This window comes from Tupaia chinensis, unplaced genomic scaffold (assembly GCF_000334495.1).
Source record: "Tupaia chinensis unplaced genomic scaffold, TupChi_1.0 Scaffold000539_1, whole genome shotgun sequence".
Taxonomy (NCBI): Eukaryota; Metazoa; Chordata; class Mammalia; order Scandentia; family Tupaiidae; genus Tupaia; species Tupaia belangeri.
Genome location: NW_006160052.1, coordinates 2,670,220 through 2,688,662, shown reverse-complemented (window position 1 = coordinate 2,688,662; position 18,443 = coordinate 2,670,220). Strand labels below are relative to the sequence as shown.

Genomic DNA, 18,443 nt, shown 5'->3' with positions numbered 1-18,443 from the left:
CCCCCAGGGGGGATGGTCACGCTGCAATCCCTTCTCCTCCGTTCTCCTCTCGGGATCTTGGGCACGCACGCACCTGCGCCCGGCGTGAGTTTAAGCCACTGGGTCCGGGACTCAAACTGCGGTTGACTACATGGGAGTCCAGCGACATAGCCATCACGCTAACTGCTGGTCCCTCCTGTGATAGGTTCTGATGCTGTAAGGATGACAAGGGGGACTGGTAGGTGGCATGGTTGGTAAGGGTGCTAGATTCCCACAGGTTGATCATGGTTGGAATCCCAGACCTGGTGTCTTGTTTTCTCACTCTCTCTCTCTCTCTCTCTGTCCCTCTCTGGTCAAATTTAAATAAATAAATAAATAAATAAAGTTAAATAAAAATAATTCTTAAAAAAAAAAAATGACAGGGGATCATTGATAAAAGTATTTTCAGGGTGCTTTGGCAGAGCCAGGTGTCTCCTGCTAGAACCAGGAAAGAAGCGAAGGCATAATACTGCTCCAGGCCTCACCAACTCTGATAACTACACATGACGAGTCTAGACAGAGCTGATTCTGGAAAGTTTTCTCTAAGGCCCTCCCCAAAGGGTCTTGACCTTTCCCACAAGGCACGGAGACTCTGGACTCCCAACCCGAAAGCACCCAGGCCTCCCCCTGCGCCTCGGCACAGCCTGCCCGGGGCCTGGGGCCACCACAGCCACTCACCAGTGTTGCGAATGATGTAATCCAGCACCACTAGCCGCTCAAACTGCAGCAGCAGCTGCCTGTTAGTGTTCTCGGGGAGAGGTTCCGCTTCAAAACGTCGCAGCCAGTAGTCGGCATCTTTGTAGCCTTCAACGAAGAGCTGGAACGATCCAACCTAGGATCCAACCAAGAAGAAAGAACTAAGGTATCTGCCTTTAGCCCAAGCCCAATGACCCAGGATTAAGCCATCCAGTAAGGCCATGCAGAGAACGGAAACACTGTTATGTCAAAGAAGGGAAACATTTCTAAGATCTTCACTTTTTTTTTTTTTTTTTTGGGGGGAGAGATTTTCACTGTAGGGCGCGTGCGCTCGCCAGACAGACAGAGAGAGACATAGAGACAGAAAGCGAGAAATCACCCCCCAGGGGGGATGGTCACGCCGCAATTCCTTCTCCTCCATTCTCCTCTCGGGATCTTGGGCACGCACACACACGCGCCCGGTGTGAGTTTTAAGCCACCGGGTCCGGGACGTGAACCGCGGTCGACTACGTGGGAGTCCAGCAACATAGCCATTACGCTAACTGCTGGTTCCCAGATCTTCACTTCTTCATTTCCTTGCCAGTACAGGAGAAAAGGACTGACAGTGACTTTCCGTCCAGAAAGAAAGACAAAGAACAGTGAGAAAGTTAGGTCTCTACTCTCCAGGGAGTTATTCCCAAACCTTAAGTCCTCAACAGAAACAAAGACAGAAGTCTCAGGACAGGCTATTCATGTGCCATCACTCAATCCATAGGCACCTGCTTCACCACCTGAATCAGTATGCCACTAGAAATCATCACCTCTGAGAAGACACACAGGTGTAGGCCATACCTTTGGTGGTAGCCCAATGCGGTTAAATCGCTGCCCAACTTTTGGCACTTTCTCGAGGGCAAGTCGCTTGCCCCTGGACTTCACTCGGTCAATTGCACTATAGTTGAAGGTGTCACTGGCCAGGTATACTACCTACAGTGGAAAAAGAAGAGAAACCCAGGTTAGAGTCAAATGTAAGGAACCAGACCCCTGTGGCAGAGAACAGAAATGAAGCAGCTGGCATTCACCAACACTGTGCCTCTCCCAGGGCATAGAGCAACTTCTTAGCCTTTCCAGTGACCCGGATAGGCAACAATGTTGACAAAGTAATGTATGCACATTGCTTCCAGGCCCAGTCCCTGACTCTCCCACAATCCTTAGTTCACATTCCCTGTTCCACGCAGTGGCAAACGAAGGACTCTGAGACAGCCAGAGCCTCTCCATGGAAGGACCCCAGGTCCCTGTCACTACGTGAGTGACATGGGCTCCAGGAAAGCTGCCTAACCAGTGCAATTCTGAGACGTGACCAAGAAACAAACTCCTACTATATTAAACCAGTGAGATTCAAGGGCTGCTACAACTGCTAGCGTGAATTATCTTGACGAACACTGTCACCTCCTAGGTTAGAAAAACAGGCCCAAAGCCTACTTTCCAGACAAAGCCAAATTTTATTCATATGCAAAGATTAAAATTAGTTTTCACTTTTAGTAGATTACTATGTTTTAGCAGATTACTACGTATTATGCATAGGCCATATGTAGAATATTACACAAGAAACTAGTAATAGGAGCTGTCTGAGGAAGAAAAACTAGTGAACAGGAGACATAAGTAGGAGGGAGGCTGAGTTACTTTTCCCTCCTGTGCCTTCTAATTTTTACACTAGATGCATGTATTGCCTATTTTTTTAAAAAATGCAATGGGCTGGCAGTATTGCACTTGTCACACCACAGTGACATCACCACACTTAGTATGTGTGTCTGTTACCACACTATCTTGTGATTACCCATTGGTATACCTAACTTCTCTCTTAAAGCTAATGAACTTTGGGGAGGCAGAGAACATATTTGCATTAGCACCCCAGCACCTACCACACTGCCTGATACATGCTCGTTAAATAAGGAAGGCGAGAGCTTCAAAAAGTTCACAGAAAATGTATATTATGACAAAAACATGTATTAATTTCAGTACTTTTTGTATCAAAATAAACTCATACTTTAATTCCACTATTCCACCAACTTCTTTTTTTTTAAAGAATTATTTTATTTAACTTTATTTATTTTATTTATTTATTTTAATTGGACCAGGGAGGTACAGAGTGAGAGAGAGAGAGAGAGAGAGAGAAAGTGAGAAAGCAAGCCGCCAGGTTTGGGACTCGAACTGTAGTCAGCCATGTGGGTGTCTAGTGCCCTGAACCACCACGCCACCTGCCAGGCCCCCCCACCAACTTCTTAAAGTTACCTTGTATTAAGTGAATAAATGAGTTATAAGTTTTTGTTTTTGTTTTCCCAGAAATAGTAACAAGTAGATTTTAGCAAGTAAACACCTAAAATCAACTTTATTTTAAAAATTGGATCAGGGCCAGCAGATGGTATGGTCATTAAAGTGTTGGACTCCCACATGGCTGACCACAGTTTGAGTCCTGGAACTGGCAGCTTGCTTTATCACTTTCTCCTGCTCTGTGTGTGTGTGTGTGTGTGTGTGTGCCTGGTAGCAAATTTTAAAATAATAATAATGATAAATAAAAATTAAATGAATAATTCTTTAAAAAAAAAAAAGGGCCAGCAGGCAATGTGATGATTAAGGCACTGGATCCCACATAGCCAACTCCATGGTTTCAGAACTAGACCTGGTGGCTTGAAAATCATGTGTGTGTGCATGTCCAAAATCCCAAGAAAATACTGGAGGAGAAGGGACTGTGGTGATTTTCCCTGCCAGAGGTGATTTCTCACTTTCCCTCTCTCTCTTTCTCTCTTTTCTCTCTCTTGTGAGCACATGTATCCTCTAGGAAAAAAAAAGGAAAGAAAAAATTTTCTTAGGCCTTGCAACTTAATTACAAATAGCTAATTATTTTGTCCATAAGCCTTAAGAGGCAAAATAATTTCCTCCTATTCATCCATCCCTTCACCCATCTAGTCTTTTTTTCCTTAAAGAATTATTTTATTATTATTTATTGAACTTTATTTATTTATTTTAATTTGACCAGAGAGAGAGAGAAAGAGAAGGGGGGAGTGAGAAACCAAGTGCCCGTCCAAGACTCGAACCACAGTCCACCATGTGGGAGAGTCTAGCATCCTTAACTACCACGCCACCTGCCAGGCCCGACTCATCCAGTCTTAACAGTGTACCTAAGGCAGATATACACAGTACTATCTATAGTTGGCACTCCTTGACCTACAAACCAGGAAACTCAGCTGTAGGAATGAAGAAAAATGGGCTTTTCTAAGGTTATCTTGTCAATTTCCTAGTGAAAGCCCTGGCTCTCTCAAGCATAAACAACCCCTTTCTAACAATCAGATTTTTTTGGGTCATTCTTCCCAAGAAATAACATTTTTCTTATGAGTAATGAAACTTATACCCTGAAACCTCAAAGAGCAGAGACAGCCTATGCGTGAGAATTAGATCTTTACTTTTTGAAGCTCCATTACCACTGGCCCCATTTCCATAGTGATGGATGCTCTGATCAACCTGACAGAATCCTGTCACAAGGGCAGGGAAGGAAGAGATTCCTCTTACTATTCTCCTGCAGCTGAATGTTAAGCTTGTAAAGTTCTAATTTAGCCCAGTCTCGTGGAAGACAAGTGTTTTTGTTGTTGTTGACTTTCTGATACAAAAGATCCTCAGGTTTCACTAAGGTGCTCTAACAGGGAAAAAGGGAAGACCAGAGATGGGGAAGAAAGAGATTGTGGGAGTGACATTAATGAGTAGACTATATCATTAAAATATCACAGATTGGAGCCACTAGGTAGTGTGAAGATTAAGGAGGCTGGATACCACATAGTCAACTACATGGTTCGAGTCCCAAACTGGTAGCTTGAAAAAAAAAAAAACACTGGACACGTGTGTGTGCATGCACACACCCAAAATCCTGAGAGGAGAATGAAGGGACTGTGTAGCATCCCCCCACTCCTCAGGTGATTTCCCACTTTCTCTCTTTCTCCCCCCCCATCTCTAGTAAGCACATGCACAATATCGCAAAATATTTTTAAAAGGAAAACACAAGCACAGGCTAATGCACAGGTAGTGTTTACACTACGTGCTTCATATAGATCATCTTGGTGATAGCTACTCTGTGGAGTAAGAGCTATTCATATCCTTATTTTTACAGTTAAGAAACCGAGTCTAGGGGGGTAAAATGAGTCCTCCAAGATCCTCACACAAATAAAAAGCTGCAGAGTCAGAATTCGAACTTGAGCCCTGACTCACAGGCATTGCACTCCAGAAGCAGCAGGAGAGCAGGCAGGCACAGGGCTGGGCAGTCTGCTATTTACCCAGCACGGGAAGACAATTACACAGTAATGAGCAAAGCGTGCTTAAGTTCCTAGAGTTTAGGAGGGCCTCCGAGGAGCATTTCAGGTTAGGCAGGAGGCTCCAGAGCAGTAATTACCATACACGATGTTTAAAGGGTGCTGCTTAACCACCTGCACTCAGAGAGGACTAGAGCATAAAGGGAAGAGCGAGCTGCAGAGAGCCAGGCAGTGAGTCAGGTGACACAGGGGAGCATGGGCCCAGTCAGACATTCTCTGCACAGACCTGGAGGAGGAACTTTGTACTGATTCGCATGATCTGATACCCATTTCATTCTGGTACTTAAGGAATGCTTACTACAAATACAAAGGGACTTCAAAAGTGTGTGGAAAAATGAATTGAAAGATGAGCTCAGGATGGCTCCACAGTCTGCTGGTTAAGGCAGCCTATGGGTCAAATCCTGGGCCTGGTGGCTCGAGAAACACATGTGTGCATGAGTACTCAAAATCCTAAAAGGAGGGAGACAGAGGAGAAGGGATTGTAGTGTGATCGTTCCCCATGGGAGGTGATTTCTCCTCTTCCTTTCTTTGTCTCTCTACCGCAAGCGCACACACCTCTAGCAAAAACAAACAAACAAAAACAGTTTATATTGGTGTAAAACATTTTAAAATCCATGCAGTTTCTTTCATAATACACATTGTTCATCATCTTTTTGAGGACTCCCTTGAATAGTATTTTACAGGTGCTGAGAATGAGAAAGGGAAACCTTAAGAAGTGGTTTCTGACTTCTACAAACTTGCAAATTAGTTGGTTTACTGTGTGGCATTTAACAGCAAAAGAGCAAACACAGTTTAACAGTCACGGTAATCACATTTTCTTCCAAAACACCCTGGGAAGACAGAAAATAAAAATAGGTTTGAAGGGGAGCAGTATCTGCTCTCAACCTCTCTGCCCATAAAGTCTGTGAAGAAAACCTCAGGGAGGGGTTTTTAAAGGCATGGTCCCTACCTAGTCAATGGAAACACTTCAGCTAGTCTTTGAACCGCCCCTCTGAAATTACATGTAAAATGATTATTGTAAATATTTGTATTTTTTCCAGGAACAGGATGTAGAGCTTTCATCAGATTCTCCAAAAGTACTCTCAGAGCTATGAAGACACCACCAGCCTCAGAGCATCAGACCAGAATTTCATTTCGGTTGTTATGAAATCTGAGGAAACTTCATACTCAGGGGGTTAGGATATGTCTTTAAAGGTTTGTATGCTAACCAGCAGATTTATTTCCCTCATAACCCTTGGGGAGTTTCCTGGAATTCTTAACTCAGTATCAGTAAACTCCCTGAAACTGTACACAATCAATTCTGTGTTAAAACATATCTGGTGGAGGTTGGGAAGTCCAGACCCTTCATCAGAACCTCAACTAAGTCTATACCACATATAGAGTGTGTGCAAATCCATTTTATGTGGATTTGTCTGGATCCAAGACCTCTGTCTTTTTTTTTAAGAGAGAGATCTTTGCTATAGAGCACATGTGCTTGCCGGAGAGACAGACAGACAGAAAGCAAGAAATCACCCACTGGGGGGATGGCCACACTGCAATCCCTTCTCCTCTGTTCTCCTCCTGGGATTTTGGGCATGCACGCACACATACCTGGCATGAGTTTTAAGCCACCGGGTCCAGGACTCAAACCGCAGTTGGACATGTGGGAGTCTAGCACCTTAACCACTACGCCACCCGTCAGCAAAGACCCCTGTCTTAATAAGTTAGGATAAGTCCCAGAATTTCACAGCATGAAGATAGGTGAGAAAAATTCTATGCCAGTTCCCTGTAGATGTCTAGGCCAGACCTTATCCCTACCCCTCAGCCCACCTTAAAATCCTCCTGGCAAATGTGCTTAGCTGACATCAGCTAGTCCATTTTAGACTGTACCTGAATCCCAGAACAGTTCAGAAGACCGAAAGAGTAAGCCACAGAAATAGCTAGGTTTCTAACTAGCTTGGGGTTACTTAGGATCTAAAGACTGAGGGAGGCCATAAATGTGTATCAGAAGCCTGTAAACGTCATGAATCTATATGTAAAAATCGTATGTGTATCCTCCTGAGGACAGCTTAACAGTCACAACCACAGAACCTAATCCTGGCACCTTTGCAACAAAAAGGTAGAGAACCTCAGACTTAAGCTATCAATGGCCACCACTGGACCCAAGATTCCACCAACATAGAGCAGAGCTCAGGCTCCAGGAAAACTCTGGCCAGGCAGCAAGGCTCCCTAGAGATGGGTCACTGACCTTTGTGCGGGGTACAATGTTGAGTTCCAGTTTTTGGTCCACCAAGCTGGCCCCTGCCTCTGAGAGATAGCCCTGGTTGAGGACAAGGCAGTCGCGGCCAAAGCAGCAGGGACAGCACAGCTTCTGTAGCCACTTGGTCCACTTAGGATTAAGGTGCCCATAAGGCTCTTCATTCTTGGGTTTGAAGACAGCAATGATCTTCTACACAGACAAAGAAAAAGAGGATGTTAAAGGTGAGTTGATTAAAGCAATCCACAGACCAAGTCAGTAGGAATCTGGAAGGAAATGAGAGAGCAGAGGCAGATAATCACTGCTTAGAGTCATTCACAGCCTTCTCCCAGCTTATAAGGGAAAGACACCAACACAAGTGTGTAGCTAAGAGACCCACTTCTGGGAAGGGCTGAGGCCAGAGAAAGAGCCGAGTCTCATTCTTCCTTGCTATTTTGCTCGTCTTCGCCACCTCTCTTCCATCATATAAGTCTCACCTCTAATGCTGTGCTTCAAACAAGCAAGGTAAGTAGAGTTCTACTTTTTTAAAAAATATTTACTTATTTAATTCCATTTGTTGTTATTATTTTTTAAATTTGACAAGAGAGAGACAGAGAGAGAGGAGAGAAAGTGAGAAAGCAAGGTCCTGGACTCGAACCACAGTCAGCCATGTGGGACTCCAGTGCCTCTAACCACCATGCCAACTGCCGGCCCGAGTTCTACATTTCTAAGAGCAAGATACAATGCCAGCTCAGTGGCAGGTCTTGAGTCACTGGCAATAATCTTAACCAATACAGTGCTGCTTCCTGCCCTCCCAGAAGGATAAAACACTACACTCCACATGTCAAGGGTTCGAAAATAATCTTTTCCAGGGCCAGTCCTACAGCCCAGTGGTTGAGGGTGCCCAGATCTCACATGGCCAACCACAGTTCAAATGCCAGTCCTAGCGGCTTGGAAAGCATGCCAGACATGTGTGTTTTCCCAAAATCCCAACAGTATGGAGAAATGGAGAAAGGACTGTGGCATGACTACATGCCATTGGCAAGTGCTTTCTCTGTTTCTGGTGAGTACCTGTATCCTCTGGTTTTAAAAACAAAATTATCTTTTTCATAAAGATAAAAAATAACTTATCATGGATCACACGTTAGCTTTGTGTGTGGATATCCTTGCCCATTTATTCTACAGGACTTTTCTTTACATAGTATGTCAAAAATTTAACACCATCTGGGACCAGCAGTTGGCATAACGGCTTAGGTCGCTGGACTCCCATGTAGTCACCACTGTTCGAGCCCCAGACCCAGTGGCTTAAACTCACCAGGCGCATGTGTGCGCGTGCCCAAGATCCCAAGAGGAGAATGGAGAAGGGACTGCGGTGTGGCCATCCCCCCCCGGGGGGGGGAGGGTTTCTCACTTTCTGTCTCTCTGTCTATCTCTGTCTTTCTGGCAAACGCACACGTCCTATAGCAAAAACCTCTCAAAAAAAATTTAATACCATCAAAATCCAATTTCCAAGGTGTGCACGTGCACGCGCGCACACGCGCACACATGCACACACACACACACACAGTTTTTCTGCATCAACTATGTAAAGACTCCAAAAATTAACAACTGAAAGGAAATACAGAAGGTATTATGAAATGAGGTTAAGGTCATTTTTCATCAGCGGCTGATTTCTTCTCAGTCTTACTATCTCACTCCCTGGGTGTTAACAAAACCTTGAAATAGAAAGTTTTGGAATGACAAACCAAAAAAGCAACCAAAGAGAAAACTCACAGCAGGAAAAAGGATCTGCTACATGGCTAGAATAGCTGTCCTAAATAATTCTGATAGACAAGAGACAAGGACATGCGATTAAATCCATTGTCTCTAGCAGATAGTAACGGAATCCTCGAAAGTCTTTGGAAATATGAAATGCCTAGAAACAATGGCCTTGTCTCCTTAATGTTTTCTTCCACAGGCCGGTCAGCCCTCCTAGGTTATTTTATGTGTATTTCATTCCCTACAGTCCCCAAACTAGTAATTCCAAGGAAGAACAGCAAATGTGCTCTCCAAGTGATTCATCTCCAGATCCTATGACTCTCCTCTCTCCTCCCTCACCCGGCAGCCAACTCAAGCTGGTCTAGGTCATAAGACATATTCCTGTGGGCGTCACTTCCTCAATGGCAAGTCAGAGCAGACAACATACACTCATCTGCCTCCAGTAAGTACTCACAGTATGAACGGACTTGTTCCACAACTGTAACAAGTCCCTCAAAAAGCCTCGCAAAGCTTTGAGAGGGCAAGAGAAATACAGAGCTCTCCTCCTCCTTCCAAAACAAATGAATTTATTCTTAAAGGCAAACTTAATTATTTACTGGCAAAAGTGCAATGTATTTACACTGAATCCTCAGAATTACTTTATCTAGAGCAGTTAGCAAGAGGCCTAAGTTATCAGCCTTCTTCTGTCTCTGCTCCCCTGGACCCCTATCCCTGAACTACAAAACAGCAGTATCAGGGACCAGCAGTTAGCGTAATAGCTATGTTGCTGGACTCCCATGTAGTCAACCGTGGTTCGAGTCCCGGACCCGGTGACTTAAACTCACACCGGGCAAGTGCATGTGTGTGCCCAAGATCCCAAGGGGAGAATGGAGGAGAAGGGATTGCGGCGTGGCCATCCCCCTCTGGGGGGTGATTTCTCGCTTTCTGTCTCTCTGTCTCTCTTTGTCTTTCTGACGGGCACATGCGCTCTTTAGCAAAAACCTCTCCAAAAAAAACAAAACAGCAGTTATCAACAAGCTCACAACTCGGAGATCTACCATCGCTCTCTGAACCCTGGACAGTGAAACTACAGGGGAGAGACCAGCAGATGGCGTAATGGCTATGTTGCTGGACTCCCATGTAGTTGACTGCAGTTCGAGTCCAGGACCCGGTGGCTTAAACTCACACTGGACACATGTACATGCCCAAGATCTCAAGAGGAGAGTGGAGGAGAAGGGATTTTGTGGTGGCCACCCCCCTGGGGGTGATTCTCGCTTTCTGTCTGTCTCTCTCTGTCTTTCTGGTGGACACACACTCTTATAGCAAAAAACCTCTCAAAAAAAGAAAAAAAAGAGGGACCAGCAGTTACCGTAATGGCTATGTTGCTGGATTCCCATGTAGTCAACTGCGGTTCGAGTCCCGGACCCAGTGGCTTAAACTCACACCAGGCGCGTGTGCGTGCGTGCCCAAGATCCCGAGAGGAGAATGAAGGAGAAAGAATTGTGGCATGGCCATCCCCCTTTGGGGGGTGATTTCTTGCTTTCTGTCTCTCTGTCTCTCTCTGTCTGTCTGGCGAGCACACGCGCCCTATAGGAAAAAAAAAAAGAAAAGAAAAGAAAAAGAAACTACAGGGGAACCTGAAGCATGTTCCAGAATTCAGAATTCAACCGCCAGTTCAACTGAGGCACAATGTACACTTCAGTAAGCTGGTCCCCAATGACAGGGAGACCAAGACATGCCAGCTACTAGCAGGGGTTAAAAAATATCGGGGCTAAGGCTTAAATACTTCCAATGAAAGAAAGCAGAACTTGAAAGCCAGGATTGCAACCAAGCATCATTTATAGACTAATGTCTCAAACTTCTCAATTTCCTCCCACCATGAGGAAAGCATCTCATTGACTCTAAAAGCACTGGTAACTATGGTTATCTCAGTAGCATGGGGTTTCACTGAAAAATACTTTCTGGACCAAAGAACTAGGGGAATGGTAGGCCAAGTAGATGGAGGAAGAAAAGGGCATCAGATGAAGGGGAGACGGGCGCCTTGCAGGACCAAGTGCAGGCCTCAGTTCATTTCTGTTAACATCTGCTCTGGACCGAGTTTGTACAAGAGTGTGTAACCACTCGGAGGGGTTTCTAGACAGAGACATAAAACAGTCTCTGGTCTGAATTCCAAAGCGAATGTTGAAGTCATATAATCACCTAAGTAGGCAAATGATCAAGACCACTCTCCTCATTCATTGAGAACAAACTCTAAAACCACTCCCGTTCTCAACAGAACGACATCCACCAGGATTCAGCTGGGAAAGAAAATGACTATTGCCTAATTTTTCTCACCGTTCTCTCTGCTAGACTTTCAATTCTTTTTTAACATTTAGGAGAAAGCTTCACTTTATAGTGCCTACACTGGACACATGTACACCCACTTACTAATCTGTCCGTCCTTTTAATGAAGGGGTGAGGTACAGGTAGCTTAAGTACAGCAGTCCATGACACTGCAGATAAAAAGCGCATATGGCTACATTGCTAGACTCCCATGTAGTCGACTGCAGTTCGAGTCCCAGACCCGGTGGCTTAAACTCACTCCAGCGCATGTGGATGCGTGCCCAAAATCCCAAGAGGAGAATGGAGAAGGGATTGCAGCGTGGTTATCCTCCCTGGGGGGTGATTTCTCACTTTCTGTCTCTGTCTCTCTCGGTCTTTCTGGCGAGCGCACACACCCTATAGCAAAAACCTCTCAACAACAAAAAAAAAAAAAAAAGGCAAAACTACATGAGGGAGCAATGGGTCACTGCTGGTGTCTGGAGCCATTGCCAGTTACTAGAGCTTGGAACCCAGAATGTTTCCTGTATCTGCTCAGCAGTGACAAGCATGAGGGTATTATCTATGTTAAAAGAGGCCTTTTTCTCTAGAAAACTAAAATTTAAGATAATTCAGACACATTATTCATATCATACAGTGAAAACACAGAAATGATCTTCAATAACTCAGTTATTTAGGGCCAGCAGGTGGCTTGGTGGTTCAGGCACTGGACTCTCACATAGCGTCTGTGGTTCTGAGTCTTGGACCTGGTAGTTTGAAAATTATGCCAGGTATATGTACAAGATTGTCCAAAATCCTAGAAGGAGAGTAGAGGAGAAGGGATTGTGGTGTACCTATCCCCCCCCCACCACCACCAGAGAGGGGTGATTTCTCTCTGGCAAGTACACATGCCCTGTGGCAATAATCTAAAATCAACCAACAACAACAACAAAAGGTTTTTTTTAGTTTGGTAACTTAAAGGGGATGGTCCTCAAACTTTTCTTCTCAAGATCTCCCTATTCTCTCTCTTTTTTTTTAAATTTTTATTTATTCATTCATTTATTTTAATTTGACTAGAGAGAGACAGAGAGAGAGGGAGAGAAAGTGGGAAAGCAAGCCACCAGGTCCAGGACTCGAACTGTGATTGGCCATGTGGGAGTGTCCGGCACTCCAACCACTACACCACCTGCTGGTCCCATCTCCCTATTCTCTTAAAAATTGTTAAGAACCTCCGAAAAAACTTTGCTTATATGAGTGAAAGCTTTATTTGCTGTATTAAAAATTAAAGTTGAAACATTAATACTATTTTTTAATTCACTTAATAATAAAAATAAACCCATTATATGTTAACATATGTGACATACTTTTCGCTATAGGGTGCGTGCGCTCGCCAGACAGACAGAGACATAGAGACAGAAAGCGAGAAATCAACCCCCAGGGAGGAGGGTCACGCCGCAATCCCTTCTCCTCCATTCTCCTCTCGGGATCTTGGGCACGCACGCACACGTGCCCGGAGTAAATTTTAAGCCACCGGGTCCGGGACGCGAACCGCAGTCGACTACGTGGGAGTCCAGCAACATAGCCATTACGCTAACTGCTGGTTCCCATATATGACATACTTTTACAAAAGTATATTTTCAAAAAATATTTTAGTAAAAAGACTGAAGTGACTTACACTTATGAAAATCTTTCCAAAGTCTGGCTTCATAGAAGGTCACTGTATTCTTACATCCTCCTTAATATTCGCTCTGTTTCGATATTACACATCCCTTAGTCTCTAAATATCGTGACTCTACATTCATAAGGAAATGAGAGTGAAAAGGGCAAATAAGGTCTTAGAATTATTATGGAAATAATTTTAACCTGTGGACCCCAAAAAGGAACTCCCAGTGGTCCCTGGGCCACACTCTAAGAACGGCTATATTTTATACTGGAGACTGGAGGTAAACAGTAGTCCTCAACTCACCTAAGCAGGGAAGCTTTATTTACATGTTGACTTTTTTTTTTAAGGGTTCTTGCCATAGGGTGCATACACTCGCCAACAAACCACAGTTGGCCATGTGGGGAGTCGTTGCACTCTTTAGCCACTATGCCACCTCCTGGCCCTGCATGTTAACTTTTATGAAAGGGAAATATGGGCTGTTTCCCAAACTTGAAACCCTAAAAGAAAATGGGGTCCTGAGGCCAGGCAGCTGCATCCTACATTGCTGACTAAGCAGTTCGAGTCCTAGAGCCAGTGGCTTGAAAAACATGCTGGGCACGTATGCACATGTTCCTAAAATCCCAAAAAAATTGAGGAGGGATTGTGGGGTGGCCATTCCTCCTGGGGGGGGGTGGTTTCTCACTTTCTCTCTGTCTCTCTCTGTGAGCTCATATGCCCTATGGCGAAGACCTTTAAAAAAAAAAAACACTGTGCCACTTTCCAGCCCCACAATCAGCATTATGAAAGCATCTTCTCAGAATTACTATACTTGTGCATTATTCGATGCCATGTATCTAAGAAAACCTAAACTAGAAGTCAGTAGATATATAGCCTCAAAACAAAACAAAACAAAACAAAATGGGGCCGACAGGCGGCATGGTGATTAAGGCACTGGACTCCCACATTGCCAACCACGGTTCGAGCCCTGGACTCAGTGGCTTGAAAATCACGCCAGGCATGTGTGCATGCATACCCAAAGTCCCGAGATGGAAATGAAGGAGAAGGGATTATGGTGTGGCCATCCCCCTGGGGGTGATTTCTCACTTTGCTTCTCACTGTCTCTCTCTAGCAAGCACACTCCCTATGGTGAAATCCTAAAAAAAATAAAAATAAAAAATAAATCTGAGCTCCCACTAAGCACCAGGAACTATGCCAATTATGCTTTCATGTATGAGCTCTCACTTAATCCTCTTACACTAGTAAATCACATGCTATTATGTGATTCTTGGCAATACAAATACTTAGCATTACTGGCCATACAAAAGAAAAACTGTTCAAAAAATAATTCTGTAGTTGAGTGAACCTGAGACCTAAAGCACAAGGATGTTAAGTGAGGAAAGTAATTAATGTTCAGCACTCTCCACCACAACTTCAAATCTAGTATTTTACATCTTATTCTTTCAGGTTCCACTTGGGCAGAAATAATCCTAAATTGGGAAATGGAATCAGGGCTATTGTCTTCAAGAACCATTAGGAATGACAGGGTCAGCAGGTGGCATGATGGTTAAGGCACTAAACTCCTACATGGCCAACATCAATTTGAGTCCTTGACCTGGCAGCTTGCTTTCTCTCTCTCTGTCTCTCTCTGATTAACTTTTAAAAATAATAAATAAAATTAAATAATGAATTCTTAAAGAAATAATAATAATCTTTAGAGTGACCAGCAGATGGCATAATGGTTGTATCACTGGATGGCCACATAGTTGACCAAGGTTCAAGTCCCAGACCCAGTGGCTTAAAACTCATGCTGGGCACGTATGCACATGTGCCCAAAATCTGGAGGGGAAAATGGAGATGGGACTGCAGCAAGCATGACCATTCCTCCAGGGGATGATTTCTTTGCTTTGTCTGTCTCTGTCTCTGGCAAGCACACCTGCCTTAGGGCAAAAATCTCTAGGAATGTCTAAGTTCCAAAAGTACCTGTCACAAAAGCTGCTGGTTCCCCCAATCTCTCCTCTCTTTTCTTCTTTGAACACAAGAACCCTGATTTTTAACAGAGCAAAATAAAGACTATAGCTCCCAGCCACTCCAGCTAAGTTCGAGACAATGAGACGTAAGGAGAAGAGTCTAGAGCAACTTGGAGGAAGTACCTAGAAGGCTGGGGGCACAGTCTCCCTCTCCCTTCCTTCTTTCAACAAGTTGAAAAGTCGATGAGATGTCCGTGGGTTGAGCAGCCATTCTGCATCATGAAGCGGAAGTCACACACTAAGGACAGCTGATAGACTGGATGGAAAGAGCCTATGCCCCCCGATAAAGTGAACTGCCATGCCAGTCCTGAGCAGCCTGTAGACTCTTTTATGTGAGAGATAAGAAGATAAGATAATGATGACCTTTTTCGAGTCATTATTATTGTGAAACATCTCAGTGGCATGGTGGTTGAAGAGGCTGAATGCCACACGGCCAAATACGCAGTTCAAGTCCCAGACCCAGCAGCTTGAAAAACTTGCTGGGTATGTATATGCATGCCCAAAATCCCGAGAGGAGAATGGAGAAGTGAGAAGCGCTTTCTCACTTTCACTTTCCCTTTCTCTCTCTCTCTGTCTCTCTGGAGACCACAGGCCCCCTACAGCAAATTCAATTTAAAAAAAAAAAGAGTCTGTCACACATAGCCAAATTCGATACTAACCAATATAGTAACTAAGAAGAGAGACCAGAAATTCAGATGACTTGGAGCACACAATGGCTAGGAGCATGACCTCCGGAACCAGTCGACCAGTTCTGCATGTTCCACTTCCAGGCTGTGAGACCTTGGGCAAATGAGTTCTACGCTGTGCCTCAGTTTTGTCATCTGCGGGGTAATAACAGGATCTACCGCCGAGGGTGGTGATGAGAATTGAGTTATCATCTGTAAAGCACTTCAGACAGTACCTGGCAGGCAGTATACTAAGTGCTATGCAAGTGTTACACAGAATAAATATACACATCTGGAGCAGAGACGAAGATGACAAAACCAACAACAGTGGGTCTGCGGGCCACTCTAACCTACCACAGTATTCAGGAAGTGGTCCCCTTTCTAAACCACATTGTCCTTAGTGGGAACAGGATGGTTACATTAATAAGCTTTGTCAAAGCATCTGTGTTTTGACTTCCCCTCCAAGAAAGGACGGTGGCCAAGGAAGGGTTAGAGACTGAGATCCTGAAAATCACCAAGAAACAGACTGGTGGTCTGTCGTTCTCTGTGGCCTACAAGGTGCACTGAGATGTAGTACTTTGCCTGTCTGGTAGGATTGTGAGATCGGTTTATTCCCACCTGTTAGAGCACCAGATCACTCCCCAGCTGAGCTGACACACTTCCACATAGCTGATGCTGACGTAGCTGTAACAGTGTCACGAAAGGAAAACGACAAGCTGCCTCCTCCTCCTGTACCTATCAAAGATCATCTTCGCCCTTCTTACCCAGCCAACAAGCTACAAAACAAATGCCTCATATTTTAGGTCTCATTCTGTTCCCAAATAAAAAAGATAAAAGCATCTTGCCAACATTTAGACTTAAAGACACCTTTTTGTTGCTTCTAGAAATGATGGTTCCTGGGACCAGCAACTGGCATAATGGCTATGTCACTGGACTCCCACATAGTCAACCGCGGTTCCAGTCCCAGACCCAGTGACTTAAACTCACGCCACACACGCTGTATAGCAAAAAAATCTCTCCAAAAAAAAAAAAAGGAAATGATGGTCAAATTGCTTTCTGTTTTTAGTTTCTCTCTCCCCTTCTAAAGAGAGAGAGGTAACGATGGCAGGGTCTTGCCCTACCTGATCCTCCCCCAAGTCTGTCAGCCAAGAGCACAAGCACAAGTGTGGACACTGTGTGTTCAGGTCAACCCAGGATCTGAACTCGGGACTCCCAGGCGGCTCCAGCGCCACACAGCGGCACCCTATCAACTGCACCACTGTAGCGGGGCCTACTCTCTAGCTCCTGATAATTCAGGGCTGACTCTAACTCAGAGTGAATAACGAGGTCAATGAATCTAAATAACGAGGTCAATGAAACTAAACAAAAGCTACAAGTCACAGTCCATCCTGGCCTCTCAGGACTCATATCAAACAGTACACTGCCCATTTAAGGGTTCACCCAGGAGACAGACAGGGTAACAATCATATGCCTATTCAATGCACCACTCAGTCACATCTGAGAACTTGAGGCAGGGAAGACTTGGTATTTTTTTGACCCACTGCTCTTTGTACGATATATCCCTATTTTGATCTGAGTCAAATGCCTTGATTCTTCTACAACTTTTTTTTTTTTAGTTCTATATAGGGTGCAAACACTTGTTTGCCACAAACACAGAGAAAGAGAGAATATCTCTGTATCTTTGGCAAGCAAGTGTACACCTCTATAGTAATCTAAGAGGGAGAGAAAATGAGAAATCACCCCGCAAGGGGGATAGCCAAGCCACAGTCCCTTCTCCTCCATTCCCTTCTTGGGACTTTTGGGCACCAACAATGTGCACAGTGCCTAGAGTGTTTCCAGTTGCAGGGTCCAGAAACCGAACCCCCACAGTGGGCCACGTGGAACCAAGCTGATTAACCACCACATCACCTGACCCTTGCCCCCTGGTGTGGTTTTTAAAAGAATACAGGTCACTCCTCAGCTGCCCTGGTTACTCCATGCTCCATCCCATCCCCACCCTTCTTTACAGCCAAACGGGAGACAAAGGGGGTGGGGGGGTTGTCAGCAAACCTCTGCTTTAGCTGAAAGCAAACTGCTGAAAGCTCTGGGAGAGAAATGAAAGTAAAAGGCAGCTGACAGTCCCATGCTTCTCAAACTTCACATTCTAAACTGAGGAACCATCAAAAAGGATTTGAATCTTTTCCCAGAAGTGAGCAAAACCCAGGACAGATGAAACTGGTGCGCCCACCCACTCCAGCATCAACGTCCTTCACCGAGACCTGGGGTGGAGGGAGGGGACATGCCCACAACACGAAGGCTGGGGCTGACTCCTCAGAGCCCCTGCTGTCACCACCCGCCTGGAAGAGCAGCGATACGCTGGTCGGCCCCGAACCTGTGGGTCGACAGCCAAACATTACAGTAGTCCCAGCGGTAAGGAACCAGCTAGAAAGCAGTGTCTCTCCGGCCTGCCTGACCCGAGGCAGATCGTCCCGGAACACCGCCGAGCCCCTGGCCTGTATCTGGTCAATTTCCTCTTTTCCTTTTCCGCTCACTCCTCCCCCACCACATAGGTTCTGATTTATTTCTTCATTCCGCAGAGCTTCCCTAACTCCCGACGTCAGTGGCCTCCCGAAATCCTGCCGGGGCGTACAAGTTTCTCCCCGCTGCAGCCTTTCAGCCCCCTTCCCTCTCGTGTTGTGCGAAGCCCCAAACTCCCCGGAACCCCACCCGCCCGCTGCGCTGCGGTCCCACCCCCGCTCTCACCCCCTGAGGGTCCTTGACGAAGTAGCTTCCGCTGGAGCCCTGGTAGATGCGCTCGGGAAAGATGCAGCG

At 45.2% G+C, this 18,443-nt stretch overlaps 1 protein-coding gene across 1 annotated transcript in view; it reads right to left on the bottom strand.

The window, feature by feature from the left end:
* PI4K2A (phosphatidylinositol 4-kinase type 2 alpha) overlaps positions 1-18,443 on the bottom strand; it is a gene marked incomplete at its 5' end in the record, with an annotated part of 42,124 nt that extends 23,681 nt beyond the window's left edge. Inside the window, 4 exon segments of the mRNA XM_006157404.3 lie at positions 697-850; positions 1,546-1,677; positions 7,276-7,476; positions 18,375-18,443. Coding sequence (XP_006157466.2) covers positions 697-850; positions 1,546-1,677; positions 7,276-7,476; positions 18,375-18,443 — 556 coding nt within the window.